Source organism: Apus apus, chromosome 8 (assembly GCF_020740795.1).
Source record: "Apus apus isolate bApuApu2 chromosome 8, bApuApu2.pri.cur, whole genome shotgun sequence".
NCBI lineage: Eukaryota > Metazoa > Chordata > Aves > Apodiformes > Apodidae > Apus > Apus apus.
The window spans coordinates 10,140,963-10,159,087 of record NC_067289.1 but is presented as its reverse complement, the minus strand read 5'-3'; the positions used below and the strand labels follow the sequence as shown (position 1 = coordinate 10,159,087).

The following is an 18,125-nucleotide window of genomic DNA, read 5'->3' as shown; positions in this document are numbered from 1 at the left end:
CCCAAAAAGCAAGATTTTCTCTCAGATCCTGTGCTGTAACTGTCAGCCCTGTACAGATATGAGCATTTCTACTAGACATCTATCCATAAGTAACTTAATCTCCTCAAAAAATGTCGAGGGATGGCAAAAAAAAGGAATATAGGAGTGCAGTAAAGAAAGATGTCTTTTAAACCATGATTCCTGAATTGAGTCAGAGCAGCAAACCACTCTGGAGACTGATGGTTGAAGTCAGTGTTCATCACTGGTGTTGAACCAGCGTTCATCTCAAACACATATTGTGAATTTGGTTTCATGACAATTTAGTCTTATTGGACTCTAAAGAAAAATATCTGAAAGTTTTTACCAATACAGTACCAAGATCTTGTCCATGTGCTCGTTCATTTCCTTGTACAAAAAGCAGTGAATAGCCAACATAGATCTGTGATGTCCCACGTGGGCACGAAGGAATCTTTGTTGATTGACTGTGTCGGGTAAAGATAAAGCCTCTTTTTGTTGGAGCACCAATGATAGTACCTGGTGATCCAGGTAACCCCTGTAGACCTGGAAAGCCAATCAGTCCAGGTTGTCCTGTGGCGGGAAAGGAAATATGGCTGCAAATACTGTATTTTTTGTTTAAATTTTTACTTCATTTAAATTAGTGGAACCACTGAAAACTAACAAAAAATCTATAAATAAGAAGATACAACTTGAAAATTGGTAGTATTTGTTGCTAGATGTATTAACTCCTTCAGACCTAGCTCAGGTAGCTTTACATTGCATAGTGTCATGGAATAGTGAGGTGTTTTAAAGAACCATGGCTGGGTTTGGTTTGTTGGGGTTTTTTGTTTGTTTTGGTGGGGCTTTTTTGGTTTTGTTTGTTGTTTTTTTTGGGGGGGGGGTTTCTTTACTTTTTTTTTAAGTTATAAAGTTAAAACATTTTATGATGACTAAATAAAAAATATTTCGCTTACTTTGATGTCACAAAAAGGCACACTGATGCCTAGGGGTTTCAGGTGGATAAATAAATGTGATTAATAGCAGAGGAGCACAGTCAAGGCAAATTTTTGTAAATTATCAATTAGGTTGAGAACATGCATCTGTTAAAAGCTATGAATGTGCTTACATGTGCCTGTGGCCCTAAAGTTACTGTAAATGGTACAGAATCTCAATACATGCAAGAGGAAGGATTTACAGAAATCAGGAATACAATTTATCTGTAAATTTAGTTGTAGCAGTCAAACAGAGATGTCTGCTTCCCTGTACCTCTTTGTCCCGGAAAGCCTCTGTCTCCTTTTGGACCAGGCATTCCTGGTCGACCTGGAAGACCAAAACTTCCTGGTAGACCTTTCACTCCTTGAGGTCCTAAATTGTAATCAAGAAAATAAAACAATCATATAGCAGTAGTTATTCTAGATTCTAATAACTGTTAATGAATAATGGTAAAATTCCCTTTTAAGTGTGGCTGTCTTAGAATAAAAACATCAGCATAAAGTTGTGAGACTGCCTATAGTGTTACTGCCACCATAATTCCTATCAGGAAGGTGATGAAGAAATATTGAATGTATTGCAGAAAAAATATTATCGTAAGAAATGTTTACAGAAATCAAAGAAACAGCTTTTTCTTTCAGCAGGTGTCATACAATAGAAATATTTCAAAAATATAGTAATAGGCCATAACCATCTTGGTCATGGTTTGCAGTTCTGTAAATAATCCAGCCCCTTTTATAACGACTTTAAGGAAAGTGTAAAACAACAATGCTTTAATGCCTGCTTCCCTGTGCTGGAGGCAGCTGGCATTCCTGACTGGGGTGTGCCTTCTGGCATGCCTGCCTGCCTGGGGAGCTCCCTTCCCAGGGTGGAAAGCTGTGGTATTGAGAAAGGTGGACAAGTACCCACTGCACATGCACCTCATCCTACCTGCTTCTTCTCCATTCCTCACAGCCTTGGCAGGCTTCACTTCTTGTGCCAATGGAGAAGTAACCAGCCTTGCCCTGCCCTTCTCTTCCCTTCCCTTCCCCAGACTATGACAGACACAATTGCTTTGTAGCACATCTAGAGCACTTCTGTTACATGTCATACTTTCCCCCTCAAAATGACAGCCTGAGCATGGTTCTCATTGTACGAAAATGGTGAATGGTTTGATCCAAGTTTATTTTTTATTCCATTATTTTGCTGGGGCTTATGATGAGGGAGAAACTAACTCACTGACTGTAAGGGTAGAGGCCAGATGGAATGGGTTATAAATACAGGTACAAAGAGCTATTTTTAAAGACATGTCAATTTTCTGTCCAGAAGTATGTTTTCCCACCAAACCAAATTGTTCCACTAAGCAACCCATGCAAACATGTACAGATATAAAAATATAAACCACCTTGCAGACCAGGAATTCCTTGAATTCCTGGATCACCTGGTGATCCTGGGATTCCTGGCAGACCAGGAGGACCCTTGCTTCCTGGGATGGCGAACACTCTCCCAGGGACTCCAGGTGGACCTAGCAGCAAAAATATAATGAAGAGCTATTGCTTTATATTAAAAGAAAGCAAAAAACCCCTACAAAACACAACGAACAAATCAACCTAAGTCAGCTGGTATTAGAATGAGTAGACTTGGTTACCACGCTGGCCTTTTGGTCCCCTTGGCCCTTCTGCACCTTGTGGTCCAGGGGGTCCTTGATTACCCTTTTCTCCTAAAAAAGAAGATTGGAGATATGTCTCTCTGGTTTAAAATGTCAAAACAACTGTCAAAGTTTCAGAGGCTTATTTAAGAGTAGACAGATTCCTTTGAAACGCAAAGGTGGAGCTCTACATCTCTGCTGTTACTGTACAGTTTAGAGGCCAAGTGCAGTCAGTTCATGTTTCCATGCCAATCTTCATATAATGACTGGTGCCATAAACCTCAATGAAATCTCAACTTTAGACTGTGTCCTTTTTATCTAGTGTGTTTTTGTCACTAAGTTTGCAGGTCAAGTGCTGCCTTGATGCTGTTTACTTCAGCTCTACTGTCAGTTATGCTGATGGCTCTTACAGGGGTGTGTAGTTTTCAAGTGTTTGAAACTTAAAAAGTAATTCTTTTCACTGTGCAAAATATGAGGTTACATCCATATTACTCTCCACAGCTCTGCTAGAAATAAATTAATTTAAAAAAAAATAATTTGTCATCAAGTCAGGAGATTTGACTGACTATGCCATAAAATAAGAGGTTTTGCTTAAGTATAATTAGTCTTTATGGTGACTTTTCAAATTAGAACAAATTTAAAATACACAATAATTAGCATGGAACACAAACCAGCAGGTTAAATAGGTAATGAAAATTTTGCACCACTGTAAATTGTGTAATTGAAAATATTGGAGTAATATAGACCTTTATTAGATTTAAATCACTAGAAAAATATCTAAATTAAAAGGATTTTTACTGATCCAGCTAACTCTCAGGAATATGAAATGAATGAAGCCAATACATTTAACAGCTTGTCTGCTCAAAGAATGGTAAATTAAGATTACAATTTGGACTACTCTTATGGCAAAGAGAGGACCCAGTGCTCTGTGTTGTAATTGTGACTGAATGCTAAGTTCTATAGCTAAGAGGTTGCAAAAAATGCACATCTTCTAGCAGTGGTGTGGCATTTCTAATTAGTAGACTCAGTCTCAAAGTCCTTACACATTATTAATCACTAAGGACAAACTTGTTTTGAATTTTACTGGGTTTGGTCCTTTCTCACTACCATTGGTTTGGTCATATCCGTAGCATCTGGCTCAAAGAAAATGCCCTTTTAGTGAACACTTGCATTTATAGCTGACCTACACTTTCCTCTTGATGGAAAAACCCCATGTCTCTTGGACCACAATGCTACAATAACACACATAGTCTTACAACACAACATGTAAATTACTGTATTTGGCAAACAGAAGTGTATGTAATAAATGTATTAATACCTTTGACACCTGGGAATCCAAGAAATCCAGGGTCCCCTCTAACACCAGGATAACCTGATCGACCTTCTATGCCCTGCAAATCAGGTTAACACCAATAATAGAGAGGAAGCAGCATCTACACACTATGAAGTACATTTTCTTTTTGTTAAGAGTATTTAAAGCATGGTGTTCACAGAATATGCTACAACTAGAATTATCTGTTCCTTTTGTGAGCACATAGGAAACAGTCAAATAATTGTTAATGTTATTCCGTAAAACAGAACAGCCAATAAATGACATGCCAGAAATTCACAATAATTTCTTTTTTATCTACTTAAGTTCATAAACCCTTCATTTCTTATAAATGTTAATATTTGTCTTCTATTACAAGTGATTTTTGGGAGGGTTGGGGGTTTTTTGGTGTGTTTTTATTTGTTGGTTTTTTGTTGTTCTGTTTTTTGTTGTTGTTTTTAAATTGTTCTGGGTGTTATTTTCATGGTAAGAGCAAAATTAACAACGGAGTAAGAAACAAGAAGTAGTCCTTTCACTGACTTTTGGACCGGGAGGACCAACGTCGCCAGCTGGGCCCATTGACCCTGGGATGCCATCTGCCCCTCTAACACCTTTGCTTCCTTTCATGCTGGGAGTGGGAAGACCAGGAGGCCCTGGAAAACCAGGAGCACCTGCACAGAAACATCATAGTAAAGACTACTGCCAAGAGCTCTTCAAATACATTACATACAATGCAGTACAACATTCAGTGACTCTATAATGGCACTCACGTTTACCACCTCAGCAATTCCCAAGGGAATTTTTTTAAAAAATCAACTACTTTTTCCTAGCATGCTAATTTATTCTGAGATCAGAGCTGAGTTCTTGCAGTCCTCTATAGCACTACAGGTTTTTTAATCCCCTCCAGTTGTAGTTATGCCTGTAATAACACTCATGCTATCTCACTTATTTGAATTTGGATCTCAGCTGCCCGACAGACCACATGGGAAGAAAGCAAAATGCAATTGAGTGGACTGCAAAGCTTTGTGCTACTTTATTTCACATCACACTGCACAGACCGGTGTTTGTAATGGTAACATTGCATTAACTGGTGAAGGAACTACCTGTTTAATTATGAAGCTGTCCTGGGGGAAGACCCTTTTCAACCTTTAGCTCTGGACAGGCTGAATTCTGCTTTTCAGTTATCAGTACAGCAATTCAGATAAATAAGGAGTTATAACAACACACCTGGTCTTCCATCTGCACCAGGAATTCCTCTGTTCCCTTTTTGCCCAGGAATTGCAATGCCTGTTGTGCCTTGAAATCCAGGTAACCCCACTAGGCCAGGAGGTCCAACGGGTCCTTGATCACCCTGACGACCTTTCATTCCTGGTGGCCCAGGAAAACCAGGCAGTCCCATGTTTCCTTTGATTCCTGCAAAGAATAGGTGTTACATACAGGGAGAGCTGTTGAGATGGTAAGATGTGACTACATGGAGTCCGTGCATTCCACAGCAAAGGTGAATTCAGCCTTGGTTCTCAGTATGGAGAAGCCCCTAAAGCCACCTTGCTATTGCAAAATCAAGTAGTTGTGAGAAGGCAGGACTCACTGCCAGGTAGTCTACACAGCACTGTTGGTTTTGGTTTTTTAAAATTTTTTAACTTAAAAACTCCACTTCAGAGATTGCTCATACACAGGTATAAAATCGAGGAGGGTAGAAAGACCAGAACAAGGGCATCCTTCTTGATGCATGAGTAGAATAAATGCTTCTTTGAACATCAGGACTGGCAGCTCCTTTTAAACTAAATTCCACCTGAAAGCATGAATATGAGCACAATAAAAGAAGAGACTACTCCAAAAGGGTATTGTTCTAAGGTTGATTTTTAAGTGCATGAACTATATTTGGAGGGTACAAAGAGAGAATTTTAATTTTTTTAAAGTAAAGCAAATCAATAGATTTTTACTCATACTAGAAATACAATGCAAAAAACCTAAAAAATGGGAAGAGTCCCTTCATCAATATAAAAGGGGAAACAAACAAAATTAAAATGCAATCGCTGTAGTTCATTAGCCCATACTCTTTTAATCAAAATGTCTCAAAATAAACTTTCAGAAGCTCTAGAATGTGTATATCACCTTCACAAAACTACAGAAGTTAACTTCTTAATTTTCCTTTTGTAAAAGTCTTAACTGTACAAGCAAGAACTCTTGACATTTAATATATAGCACTGAATCATCGATCAAAACCACAGAATCACTCTTGATTTTCTCTGACATGTATGTGCCATTTTAAGCATCCAAAAGCAGGAGGCAACTTAAAGATGTTGAGTCCGGTATTTAAAAATCAAGCTATTTCCTTCTGAAAAGACAACTTACCTTTACGACCAGGAATACCTCGAAGGCCAGGGATTCCTCTCCCTTGTGCTCCTATAAAATAAGAAGTCACATTGTACTCAAAGTCCTGAATAATTGTTAAGAAAACATTATAGTTGCCTAATATTTTATACATTTCTTCACAATTCACTGAATCAAAATGTAGATTTTAGTTATATGTTAAATATAATTTATTAGTGATTTTCATTTCTTCTACCTAGAAATGCAAAATAATTTTCTAAGTTTTCCTTTATAGTAGGAAATCCAATCTTGATGAATCATATTGGAGGTGCATTGGAGGCACAAAAATAAGCTTTGTCTTTTTTCAGAGGAAAAAGAAAGAAGGAAAATCTAAAAGTTGTTATTGAGGAAAAGAAAGGAAGAAATGTAAATACCTAAAAAAGAAAATATGTTAACAATGATGACTTCAAACTTAATATAAAAACTTAGCAAATACTATGAAAGCTGTCTCATTATCCTCTTTAGACTAATACGCAAAGAAACATCTTCACTGTAAAACGAAGAACACCCTTTCTGTCAAAATCCCATGGGCACTACATCTGCCTGTGGGCCTTGAAGACCTCAGGCATGACATTTAAATGAAAGATTTACAACCCAAGGGCCAGCCCTTGGGAACCTTCACTGTTCATGTAAGTAAACATTGTTATTCCTTTTATCTTATTTCCACATAAGAGGGGAGATTTTTTTAAAGAGATTAAAAGAACCAAAACCTTTTAAGAGTAAACACATATGAATTTCTAACAGCAATACTTTGGCTCTCGTAAACATTAACATTTTAGGGTAAGTTATAAAAAAATCACATGTAGAATAGTGTAGTGACATACACATTTAGGTTTATAACAGCATGTACACAGAAAACCCTGTGAATTATGTAAAATGAAAAACCTTCAACTTACAACCTTTGGTTTGGTTCCACAGAAGTTCCTCATTAATCTTTCCCAAATAATCCCTTTCTGTTTAACTTTGCAAAAACCATTGTAAAATAGAATTAAAATCTTTCATTGGTGTTACCTGGTTCTCCCTTTACTCCTGGGGGACCAGGCATACCATCCTGACCTTGATTACCTCTTTCACCAACAAATCCATCTTTTCCAGGATATCCACCAGCACCTGTGAATTATAATGGAACATTATCATTTTCACTTATATTATTTTGTATTTTGAAGGGAGAAGATATAAGTCCCCTTTACTAAAATTTAATTAGTTCAGCTGCTTCCAAGACAGATGTAACTGTGTTGGTATATAAACATTTGTAAAGAGCAGCATATGTTTTTATTGAGCTCATTGGATTTAAATGGATTTAACACCCCCACTGTTTTCACAGGCAGTAACTTCCTGTCGTTCAAAGACATTTTAGGGTCCTGCCTTTGATTTCACCCATGTTGGTGGGAATCCTTACAGGCAGTGTGGTTTCCCTCCCTGGCTTTATTACAAATTCAAGGTATCTCTAAACAGGCAGTAGATTCTGATCTTTGCTAACTCTGCTGATAAGTCAGTGCAAGTTCAGTGAAGTCTGCAAAACCACATCATAATTTTGAAGATGTCTTTATGTAAGAGCATGCAATGCCCTTTTTGAAGACAGTGACTGGCGCTCACATTAATAAAGCCTGCATTGCATACCTCTGTGTTGCTGCATATTTACACATTCCTCTTATGTATATTTTTAATTGTTTGATCTTTTCTGTTGCTTTAATAAACAACTGCAACTCTGTCCCCTCTTTCCACTCCATTTTCTTCTCCTCTGCATCTAACTATGTCTTAGCTTCTTATTCTCTTTTTAGGAGGTAGAACAAGCCTTTGTGGCTATCACATCATCACATCTTGAGAACCAATAAATTTAAAAAAAAGAAAAGAAGAAAAAAAAAAAGTGGCAAACTTTACAATACTGAAACAAAACTAAAACCTCTTGCCTCAGCTGAACTGTTAATAACAGGCTGTTACAGGCCTTAGCTGGAACCCAAGAAGGTGAACAAAGCCTCAAACTAACATAAACAGAGACTGCAATTGCATCAGTTAAATTCTAAAAAGCTCAGAAGAACATCAACTGCCTCATTACAAAGAAAACAACAATCCAGGGGGCAGCGATTTGAGAGAGGTGCTATATACCATACCAGGAGGGCCTGAAATGCCCTGCTGTCCTGGGCGGCCCTGCTGTCCTTTAACACCAGTATCTCCAGGAGTTCCACGTTTCCCTGTAAGAAGAAAGAGGATGTGACAGGAGTAAAGGCACTATTACTAGACCCAGACTCCATTTAAGAATGATATTGTTTCTGCTTTGGACACCTGCAAAAGACTTCTATGTGATGTGAGCTAGCCTGGCTGCACTGACTACCAGGGAGCTGTTCAGGTTCACAGCAGCTGAATATAAAGTGCCATCCCAAGGCACACCCTGTAGTTTATCAAGAAATTATCTTCTAGAAACATGTGAACATCTCACCATCCCTCTAAACAAAACATACCTGGGATTCCTGCACCTCCAGTTTCCCCTCTGATCCCATATGGTCCAGGTAATCCTGCGAGTCCTGGATGACCTTGGGATCCTTTCTCCCCTTTGCTGCCCAGAACTCCTGGGGGGCCTGGATCTCCCTGAGAAACAGCATTTGCACACAAACAGGTAAAGAATCACATTACATTAAATACATTACATTCCATAGTTGAAAAATACAAAAAAATCATGCATAATTTTAAAGGTTAAGTAAGTGTAATCATGGTTCATTGTGGTTTTCAGCCAAAAATCAAAGTAGACTAACATAAAGTCTTCTCATAATACCACTGATCCTTTAGACATAGCTAAGAAAAAAAATAAATCTTTCTTTAATCTGTACAAACCAGATTCCAACTTTACAAAGAAATTCTTGCACCAAGAGAAAAATTAAATATAATTAACAAAAAAATTTCTCCTGAATGATGACACAAAAGGATTTTTTAATTTGTTACAATTAACAAATTGTCTACTTCTGCAAACACTACAGGTCTTGCTTACATGATGTTCTGTTTCTATTGCCAAAGGCTCTGCTTGTTGCCTAATATGACAAGGTTTCCATTGCCTTTATACCTTTGAACCAGGTTCTCCTGGAGGCCCAGCAGATGGGTATCCAGGGTCTCCTCTGTCACCTGGAAAGCCACCATAGCCTGGTAGACCAGGGTCACCTGGTGGTCCTGGAAAGCCTGGAGAACCTTTCTGTCCTTTTGGACCTGGAAAAACACAGATACTGATACTATTCTTAAAAGTATCATAATTGCATCCCACACCTTGGGTTTTGTGAACTACTGCTTATATATACAGATATTCATTCTTCATTAAAGTAATTTACACAGCCAGTGATTTTATTTCTAAACATATTGAAAAGAGGTTCTTACATGTTACAATATATGAATTAAAGAAGCTATGTTGCATTCAGAGAGAGGGAGAAATGCATTCTGGAAGTCAGGCAAATGCTAGGATGGTGGTAAATCTATAGGTACTGCAAAGAATAGATCCTAGTCTAGGTACTGTGTAGTCAGCTTACAGCATATGCTCAGATCTGTGCAAATGCTTCTATACGGGTCTATGAATTTGTAAAATGGATTGATAGAAAATGACCTGGAATTCCCATGACCCCTTTGTTTCCTGGTGAACCTGGGAATCCTTGTCCTCCAGGAATCCCTGGGAGACCCATAAATCCTTTGACACCTGCAAGATGAAGAAGTAAGTGTCATCCTCACATGTTTACTTTAGGCACTGGCTGCCTGGCAGAGCTGTCATGAATACAGAATCCTCTGCTGCCCACCTTGTCATGGTATCCTGTTATTTTACAAATCAACATGCAACCAAAGTAAAAGTCTTCCTCAGACAAAGATAAAATTATAACTATTGTTGTCAGAAAGTCAAGGAAATAACAAGCATCTTATTTATCAAGATGAAAATGAAGGTTTGTGGTCACAGCACTTAGATGCAGCAACTCAAATATACTTTTGCAAATTTTAATCAGGACCATGAATTTCTGTTTACACACTAGACTCCCCTTTGTTGTTGCCCTGTGCTCCGTCTGGTTTTTGGGCATCTCACACTCACAGTACTACTTACTGTGCATTTGTCATGATTAATATACTCAAGTTTTTTCTCATATGGCTTAGGCACTTTCCCCCCCACTCACTTATCCTCAGCTTAATTTACCTAAATTAGCATTCAGTTTAATTACTACATGACCTAGTTGCCTCCAGAATGTCCAGATGCCTAAATTCCAAGATACTGGCAATGCCTGGACATTTAGGCAGATGAGGCCTTATTTTATTCCATAAAGAGTTAGGGAGTAGTGGAGTGTTTGCAGTTTTTTCCATGGTGGCTTCACTGCAATGACCATATAGGATGTTAATGACAGAATCAGAGAATCACAGAATAGTTTCGGTTCAAAGGGACCTTAAAGATCATCTAGTTCCAACCCCTCTTCATGGGCAGGGGCACCTCCCACTAGACAGTAGTGCTATATTCACATATAGCACAGATAACTGACATCCTGAAAGGAGCCATTTTGATTACAAGTTCAAAATTATTTCTAATTGTCACCATTTTTATGCATCTAATTATAGTGATATGATTTTTTAGAAGTAAGTTTTCTCAAAGAATCAAAATACAGAATACAAAAAAGTAAAGATGTTTTACTAGCATGAATTTGAAAAAAGCAGATGCATTGTCTCACTCAAGGGTCAATATGTATCATTATGTATGAGGTTACGGTAAAGGCAGAACAAAAATTTGTGAAATGGCTTAGACAGGTTTATCATTTATACAGGTCCTTTTGAAGTCTGCTTTTCACTGAAGACCTGATAACTCTCAAAATATAAACCAAACATGTAGGCTTTGAAAAGGGAATTAGAATGAATCCAAATTTGAAAAGCTGGTGCACATCCATAACATTGATATTTTAGAATTCCTACCTTTTAATAATATTAGGAATTCAAACTCCTCTTCACTTTAATAAATAACAATTTTTATTAATTCGCCTCATCAACTTTAAATTGTTATTACTCAGGATTTAATATTATTTTCTATTTATCACACCAAACAATAGTCTATTTTGGAAGGAAACACAGAGCAGTTTTTGGGTAGCTGCTACGATTTTCAAATAGCAGCTTTTGAAGTGGCTCAGTTTCAGAATTCTCAGAAAAACTTCAGAGTTAATACAGAGAATGTAGTGCTGCTGGGGCTGGGTTTATGTGCTAGCCCTGAGGTAATATTATCTCTTCCTTTCATGTGATACAGTAATTGTCAATATAAATATTCCGTACCTGGTAGGCCAGGTAGTCCTTCAGACCCGTCAGGACCTGGAGGACCTTGCACACCGGCATCTCCTTTTTCTCCTCTTAGACCCATTCTTCCTTGGGTTCCTAAAACCAAGTTTCATTAAAAAATATTTTAAAACTACATCCTAGAATTTAAGTGTTATGTCAAGTTTAAAGTTTTATAACTCTTAAAACTACTGAATCATGAAGTGGAGGATTTTCACTCTGTGAACACATGCAAGCCAAGAAACAAGCTCACAGTAAATGCTTTCTGTATTTCTCATATGAAGACAAAATGAAATCTCTAAAAGCTTCCATAGAAAAATATCTACTCAAGAAGCCAGAGAGCATTAGTTAAGCATGTACAGAGTCTGTATTAATACTGCAAACAAAGGAATTCTTCTGACAGTCAAGCAGTTCCAAGCAGACCCAATTTCTTTGCAATTCAGCATCTAGTTGGTAAGCAGAACCATTCCTGTAATCACAGACTAATACATGTGTAAAAACATGAACGCATAGCATACATGTATATAAGCCTTCTCTACTATTAACATATTAATACTGATTTAATATTACAGCAAGAGTTTTTTTAAGGAATATGCCTTGTTACAATTAAAATAAGTATCCAATGTAATATACAACTATCCCATAAACAAAAAGGCAGTTACAGTGTTCAGCAGTAATTATTTCAAAGCCATGTGAATTCTGTCAGTAGTAGAGTCAGTTTTTTCCATGTTTTAGAGTCCACTGGAACTGCAACATAGATCAGAATCCTAACTAGTTTTGCATGACAGAACAATGAAAGTGTACCTTTTAAGCCTTGTTCTCCTTTAGTCCCAATATCAACCAAGGTCTCAGATGGTCCAGGAAAACCTTTATCACCTGGTTCACCTTTTGCTCCAAGAAACCCTTTTCTTCCCTTTAGTCCTGGGAACCCGGAAGAACCTGCAGGAAAATATAATGAAATTTTCTGAAGAAACCTGACTAGACAATAGCATAAAGGAAGCAATGAAACTCCTGCCTTAAAGGGCAACTATGTATGTAAATATACATTTCAAATCAACAACCTAAATGAGCTTCTTAATTACTCCAATCATCGACAAAACATCTGTGAACACAGATTATGTTATGAGATGGTAATTTCTTACACTGCATATATGTATAATCTTACATCTGTTGAATAGATATGATATTTGGAACATGAATGGGATAAAAAAACAAACAGAGAAAAAAAAAAAGCCCTCTGCTCTTTATTTTGCAAATCACACACCACTTTTACAAATACCAATGGAATTGCTAAAAAAATAAATAATGTTGCCATTCTGTCTGTTTACTGCACATATATGCAAGTCAAAGATTTACCAAGACTCAAAGAAATTCTGAGATGTCCTTAGGAATGATAATATATATCAAGATGGATCACAAGACTACTTCAGCATGGAAGTTCTATAATTCTAAGTAATAATGAAAGCAGATACTATGGCCACTTGCCTCTGATCCCCGGGTTGCCTGGTCTTCCAATCATGCCAGGGGGTCCAGGAATTCCTAATGGGCCCATTATACCTGGATCTCCCCTTAAGCCTGTGAAATTGAGGCAAGAGGAACATATTTGTTAGTATTCTATCAATGAACAGAACAGTACTTCAGAAAAACTACACGTGCCTGACATGTAAGTGTTTAATTACTTACTTATTTGTTTTCTCCATTTCGACAACATACTATTGAATCCAGTTTTCCAGTCTTTAACTGTATGAGCAGCACTTACACACACAGCAAGTCCCAAAGTAACTAGATTAGTAGCTGCAACGGCCTCTACTGATAAATGAAGTAACAGACATGGGAGACCTGTCATGGGATGTTCTGCCTCAGGAGTCGAAGGCCAATTGGGAGATAAGAACTCCCCTCAAACGACATCCGAAAGCTACATTTGCATAACTGAGTCAAGCACTACATGTTTATAATTAGTTTTATAGGTTGTATATACAAAAAAGCATGTACTATCTCCTTCCCACAGAATAATGTAGAATTTGATAGTAATGACAAATCTTTGTTAGAGGTAAGAGGCTTTACATACTTGATTTAGAATCAGAGAATCATTTTGGTTGGAAAAGACTTAAAATCATTGACCTAACCAACCATTAACCTAACTCTACCGAGTCCTGTGCTAAACCACATCCATAAAATTTCTTTTATTCTGCAAGGGAAATTTGAGCACATTTCTGAAAAAAAACCCTACAAGGATTACCAACCTTACATAATGTTAGTTCTGGTTAATGTGTCAGAGTTTGATCTGACTCAACTCTACCAGACTCAAGATGTAAACTTGCTTTTTAAGAAAAAGAAGATTACATTAGAAAGCTGTCTGATTCAAAAGGAATGCTGACTACTAACTACTAAACACTTTACACTTCTATTATGCTGGAGAGTTACTTTGAATATTAACTAGTTCATGTCTACTGCAAGGATATCAATGTTCACAAAGCAATGTAAGGCAGCCTTCTGTTCTCAGAAGACTGCTACAGAAAATTCAGTACTATGCCATGACAGCTTCAAGATATGCTAGTAATTTAGGGAATGAGGAATTATTTGTTTTCCATATAGATTTCAATGATACATGAAAGCTGTTGATGGAAAAATATTTCAGCACGAAAAGCATGACTGACACCTTTTTGCAGAGGCTGACTTCATTTCTGTGTCAAAATAAGTACTTGAGGGATCCTTACCTGGCACACCAGAGATTCCTGGCCTTCCAGACTGTCCTGTGGCACCAGGTAATCCTGTGTTTCCCTGAGGACCTATTAATCCAGGTTCCCCAGGCTTTCCGTAGATTCCTGGGACACTCAAGCCAGAAGGACCTAGTTTTCCTTTTGAACCTTGCAAACCTCTTCCTCCTAAGAAAAATGCATGACAGCGTAGTATGGTATATCTATCTAGAAAATAAACCTTCATCTCTATCTTGACATCAGGAGCATGCAACTCTTCTTGCACTCTGCCTGTTTGAGGGCTAAACATGGGATCCATAAAACAACGCTTGAAAATGTTGTGGTGGCATTTTTTTTTTCAGAGAGAGAGAAAAAAAGTGAGAGTAGATAATTCGGTTCTTTCTCAGAAAAATAAGAAAAAAATAAACATGAAAAACCTGCTAAGTCTGTATTTATTATTTAAAAAAAAAGGTCCTACCTGGTCGGCCTGTAGCTCCCTGGGCACCTGGCAAGCCTGGCAGGCCTATAACACATTCAGCAGGTTTCCCTGGAAAACCTGGATCTCCAGGAACTCCAGGTAAGCCACGATCTCCTAAAAGAAAGGAGACTGAATTCACAATGATTTAAGTAGAAGTTTCAGGCTTTGAGTGAGCATTGTTTGACTTGGCTTCTCTTTTCTTAAAATAACTTGCTGTGCTCCTTGAGTTTGTTTGACAACAGTACCTCTTAGGCCAACATCACCATCATGTCCAGGATGCCCTGGTAGTCCTGGAAGTCCTGGAAATCCTGTATCACCTTTTGAGCCAGGAATGCCATGACCTCCTGGTGAACCCAGTCTACCTGGCTCTCCAGGAATAACCACGCCTGGGTCACCCTGCAACACAGAGAGAAATGTCAACAATCCTGGTGAACTGTATTTTGAAAATTTGCCAAAATTAACTTCTTTCATTACGGTTATTTTCTTCATTCCCTGAGGATCTTTGTATTATAAATTTTAACAGCTCCAATTCAGCAAACCACTTGATGTTCCTTATTGACCAGCTGCAGGTTCTGTACCAGAGGAGTAATTTGTTTAGACACCTTTTGGACTTTGTCTCCTAATTCTAAGAAATTGCTACCGAGCAATGCAAGACACTTCCCTCCATTTGCCCTTAACTGCATTGTGATGCTTCCTGTAGCTGTGTAAAGCTTTGGACCTTTATCTGAAAACCTAGTTGGAATTTGTGCAAATGCAACTTTTCCTTTATGTTATAGGATAGTTATATTTTTCTCGAAATATTTATTTAAATAATCAAAGTTAGCATCCAGCTGCATCTTGAAGTAGACAGTTATTGGAGTTTTTTAAATCATTCTTCTGAACACTGTGAAGACACTATCACAAATGTCCCAAGTCTATTCCCTCAAAGGAACGTGTGAATTGTTTTTTCTTTTTTGGCTGACTGAACTGCTGGTTGTTTTGAGTACCAGTGAATCAGTATGTTCATAATGTAGGTCGGTAGAGCTGAGCTCGTACCAGTCACTAATACATACTTTTACTACAAAAACCACTTCACATCCAGCTGTTCTGTGGCATCAAATGCAGTTTAGATAACAATAAAAAAAAGTAAATCCAAAACCCCAGTGTCCATGCTTTATCACATCAAAAAAACACACGAAAGAATGACATATATGCACACACACGAAAAAGACATGCCACCATATTTAAGTGTTATTATTTTGTTCAAATTTTAATTCTGATTAGTCAAGAGTCCTACATTTATATGTGCCATCAGGAGATTAACTTCTATTAATCAGTAAGAGTGGCTGCAGTGTTACCTCCAACCTACTTCTTTTACACTTGATTCAACAGAGCACTTGCTTAAATTAAATGCATGCTTACTTGTATGTATTAAGCACATCCAATATGTGCTTAATTGCCATTTCTGAATAGCCATCTTTTCAGAAGCTGTGGGCTTAATTTTTTGCTCTAAGCAATGCAGTATCTTCCTTGTGCTCTGAAAACTCAAGTATCAAAACATCCCACACAAGTGGAGTTCTGAAATCCTGTATCTGAATTAAAAATTTTGGCTTTAGCCCCTTCATATATATAAACAATTTCATAGTTTGTGCATCGCTGGTCAGGAAATCTAGAAATTCCTGTATTCCTTACACTTCTTAATTTATTTGCTCAGTGTCACACTTAATGAATGGGACCTGTGGAAAAGTCTGCCCTGTATTTCCAACCAAACCTTTTCTCCTGGTTGTCCTCGATTTCCAGCTCGGCCTGGATCTCCCATCTTTCCTTCACAACCTGGTGACCCTCTGCCTCCTGCAAGTCCTTTGTCTCCTGCAAAAGGAATTAAATGGCAGAACAAATGCTACAGTTGTCACCTTATTTTACAAATGGGTATTTGTATTGATGCACCTAGAAGCCTCTGACACTAAAGTAGCTTACACGAGCTGACAACAGCATTTTTATTTTGGAGTTCATGTGTCACACTGCATCTTGTTCCTTATGTATTCAGTCAAGTTTGACTGTAACACTGCTTGGTTATTTGCTTCAAATCAGTTATTTAACATGTTGGGGTTTTTTTAAGTGCAGCTATTCTGATGTCAGTTCCCTACTGTTTTCTTCAACAAGCAGCTTGGTAGTAGTTTCAGTATCAGAGTTTGTGTTCCCCTTCCTCTCGTTCCCCGATGGGATGATGAGAATATTTCCTCACATTTCTAGTGTCCAAAGAGAGGTATGAATTTGCATGGCCAAATTCACATTATTCAAAACACTTTCTGTTCCCTGCACATTGGAGCAGGTATTGCTTTGTGCATAACCAAAATGGATTAAAAATAAAGTACTGACATTTATACAGCTCTGTCTGTTACATATATCCAGGTAAAGAGAATCCACCTGAAGTAAGTGTGGCACTCAGATGAGCTCCACCTGTTCAGGCAGTATTCCAGGAAGCACCAGGGTCTTTCAAAATATTTTGCAGTTGCCAGCTTTGATACTTGATTCTCTGAAATACTTAAAAAAATTTCAAACCTGCAATTTACGAGCCTGAAGGCAGTAAATTACAAGACTGCTAAAAATATTTGTTTGTCTAACTAATGTTCATTGTTTGTTTGTTTTTTACCTTGTTGCTTGTGGACTGAAAATAAAAATAAAATGTACATTTTGGCGGGCTTGGGGGTTTTTTTTGGAAGAAGATCAAAAAGCATATTTTACCTTTTGGACCTGGGTTTCCAGGAAATCCAAGCCCTGGAAAACCTGTGTCACCTGTTGGCCCTGGATGTCCTGAATCACCTGGCTGACCTCTTGCTCCAACCCTGCCTGTAGAAAGAAAATAAGTAAACTGTGATGTATCTTACCATAGAACATCAACTTGTAAGATTAGTTCTTTTATAACTTATAATTATTAATTAGGACACCACCGTAGATCATATTAGAATTTATACACCATTTCTCCTCCACAGAAGGTTTGCACAGTTAACACGCTGATTGTGTTCACAGTATCAAAGCAGGCATGAGTCTGTGACTTAAATTTTCTTAGAATCTCTGCAATAATGCACACCATGGACATGGCCCTGTGTGCCTTCCTATTCACATCTACTTCCCTAGTTTTCTTGAAAGGGAATGTTACAGCTAATTCCACAGTTTCTGTACCACAGGAAACCTTTTTATGGCAATTTTAAAATAACCCGAAAGTTTTATCTGGCCAGAGCTGAGAGAGCAATCCCAATGAGATTATCTCTGATTTTTACTGTATTTAGTGCACATGTACTCACCAGGCACTCCTGGTGGTCCAGGTAAACCATCTGGTCCTTGAGGTCCTGGCAATGCAGGCAATGGAGTTGCCCTACTGGTCTCTCCTTTCAGACCTTCAGCAAATAAATAATCAAATATTACAAA

General features: G+C 37.8%; 1 protein-coding gene across 1 annotated transcript in view; it reads right to left on the bottom strand.

The window, feature by feature from the left end:
• COL4A3 (collagen type IV alpha 3 chain) overlaps nucleotides 1–18,125 on the bottom strand; it is a 43,745-nt gene that overhangs the window by 6,249 nt on the left and 19,371 nt on the right. The window contains exons 24-45 of the mRNA XM_051626561.1: nucleotides 18,002–18,094; nucleotides 17,442–17,546; nucleotides 16,468–16,565; nucleotides 14,963–15,113; nucleotides 14,718–14,831; nucleotides 14,261–14,428; nucleotides 13,029–13,118; nucleotides 12,348–12,482; nucleotides 11,544–11,642; nucleotides 9,859–9,948; nucleotides 9,331–9,470; nucleotides 8,735–8,861; nucleotides 8,387–8,467; nucleotides 7,287–7,385; nucleotides 6,258–6,308; nucleotides 5,130–5,315; nucleotides 4,443–4,573; nucleotides 3,912–3,984; nucleotides 2,594–2,665; nucleotides 2,387–2,470; nucleotides 1,243–1,341; nucleotides 355–567 (exon numbers count right to left, since the gene is read on the bottom strand). Coding sequence (XP_051482521.1) covers nucleotides 355–567; nucleotides 1,243–1,341; nucleotides 2,387–2,470; nucleotides 2,594–2,665; nucleotides 3,912–3,984; nucleotides 4,443–4,573; nucleotides 5,130–5,315; nucleotides 6,258–6,308; nucleotides 7,287–7,385; nucleotides 8,387–8,467; nucleotides 8,735–8,861; nucleotides 9,331–9,470; nucleotides 9,859–9,948; nucleotides 11,544–11,642; nucleotides 12,348–12,482; nucleotides 13,029–13,118; nucleotides 14,261–14,428; nucleotides 14,718–14,831; nucleotides 14,963–15,113; nucleotides 16,468–16,565; nucleotides 17,442–17,546; nucleotides 18,002–18,094 — 2,499 coding nt within the window. The remainder of the gene's footprint in view (nucleotides 1–354; nucleotides 568–1,242; nucleotides 1,342–2,386; nucleotides 2,471–2,593; nucleotides 2,666–3,911; nucleotides 3,985–4,442; nucleotides 4,574–5,129; nucleotides 5,316–6,257; nucleotides 6,309–7,286; nucleotides 7,386–8,386; nucleotides 8,468–8,734; nucleotides 8,862–9,330; nucleotides 9,471–9,858; nucleotides 9,949–11,543; nucleotides 11,643–12,347; nucleotides 12,483–13,028; nucleotides 13,119–14,260; nucleotides 14,429–14,717; nucleotides 14,832–14,962; nucleotides 15,114–16,467; nucleotides 16,566–17,441; nucleotides 17,547–18,001; nucleotides 18,095–18,125) is intronic.